Consider the following 1,402-nt stretch of genomic DNA (forward strand, 5'->3'; position numbering starts at 1 on the left):
CAAATAATACACATAAATACACTACACGCATTACGTAGCTCGACAGTATTTGCCCGGCAATCCCGACCACTGCTGTTCGAGCTATTACACCACTCCACACCCAGCTAGTCCTCACATATTTAAGATCTGTCTAGGTGTTAGTGGTGAACAATTAGGTGTCCGGGGTGCGCATGTTATTATTATATGCTACCGGCCCGCACAGTCTGAATCATCATTACTTAAATTCTGTAAAATATGTTTTAATATATTATTTAAAAGATTAACATTTAGATATTTGAAAGTCACAATTTCTTTTTGTGAAGACATGCTTTCTACGTATATTTTTGCGGTAGATAATAATATTATATTATTATTATCATAACAATACTTAATAAAGGGTACTGACTTCATTTATTGTATCCATTGTAGACTGTAGTATTATACTCTATAATATTATTATAATGATGAACATAATTATTTTAATAATACGAGTAATAAAAATTATAGAACAATAAAATATAAAATTCACGTGCTTTAAATTATGACTTAGCTGACTTCACTGGGCGTGAATAATGTAGTCGTAACTCAAGTTACAACTTTCTTCGCTGATACCACTGTTTTCTATGGCATTATAATTTCAAGTTTTTCTATTCTCTTTGACCAAGTTTTAATAATAATTGTGGTCGTCGGAGATATAGAAAATAGAGGAGAATTCGTTTTCGTTATCAACTAAAAATTGATAAAAATTGAGTTACGACAGTTTTCGTTGCGGCAGTCGATATAGTATATTAGAAACACATCGTATAATATAATATTATAATGTTTTGTTTATTAAATACATTTATTTTTGCATATAATAATCAAATTGGTGTCTTGCTTTTGCGAGTTTCACGCTTGGGATCTCTTAGCATAGTATCAAATATCGACTGTATTGTTTGATTAAGACTGGTATTAAGTGGATGGTTGTCATTTGTGTGTAATCTAATGGTAGCTTCGCTGAATTTCCATCTATAACAATTAATTAATTTTTTTTAAACAATAAGATAAATAAAATAAGTAAACCAATGTATTTAATAAATACAACGTTAATAATAATAATAATAATTTAACGTTTTAATACCTATCCTTCACCAACACATTTTCTATGTTAGACATTTTATAATGTGAGATTACATATAGATGGCTCGGCTTGCCATCAACAGGACATTTTATTGTAACCACACCATCTCCTTGTCTAAAAGTTAAAGAATTCTTAATGTCTACATCAATTTCTTCGGTTTGTAAAAGTTCAGCAACATTTTCACGGTATGATTTGTGCTATAAAAAAAAAAAATATTAATGTTAACATTATAAATATATATTATTTTTTATTACAATCTTCATTGGCTTTTTGTTTCTGGATTTTTTTTTTTCCCACTTGTTG

The 1,402-nt window shown here is 28.9% G+C and overlaps 2 protein-coding genes across 2 annotated transcripts in view; one reads left to right on the forward strand and one right to left on the reverse strand.

The window, feature by feature from the left end:
• The window catches only part of LOC103310971, a 3,619-nt gene extending 3,204 nt beyond the window's left edge, over positions 1–415 (forward strand). The window contains exon 3 of the mRNA XM_008190471.1: positions 409–415. Coding sequence (XP_008188693.1) covers positions 409–415 — 7 coding nt within the window. The remainder of the gene's footprint in view (positions 1–408) is intronic.
• Positions 416–824: 409 nt separating this feature from the next.
• On the reverse strand, positions 825–1,396 carry LOC115035006. The gene is made up of 3 exons (XM_029492642.1): positions 1,354–1,396; positions 1,100–1,296; positions 825–987 (listed from the first exon to the last, which is right to left on the reverse strand). Exons 1-3 carry the CDS (start codon positions 1,360–1,362, stop codon positions 840–842), a joined length of 354 nt encoding a protein of 117 aa, XP_029348502.1. The 5' UTR covers positions 1,363–1,396; the 3' UTR covers positions 825–839.
• Positions 1,397–1,402: the final 6 nt, after the last annotated feature.

This window comes from Acyrthosiphon pisum, unplaced genomic scaffold (genome assembly GCF_005508785.2).
Source record: "Acyrthosiphon pisum isolate AL4f unplaced genomic scaffold, pea_aphid_22Mar2018_4r6ur Scaffold_317;HRSCAF=737, whole genome shotgun sequence".
Lineage (NCBI taxonomy): Eukaryota > Metazoa > Arthropoda > Insecta > Hemiptera > Aphididae > Acyrthosiphon > Acyrthosiphon pisum.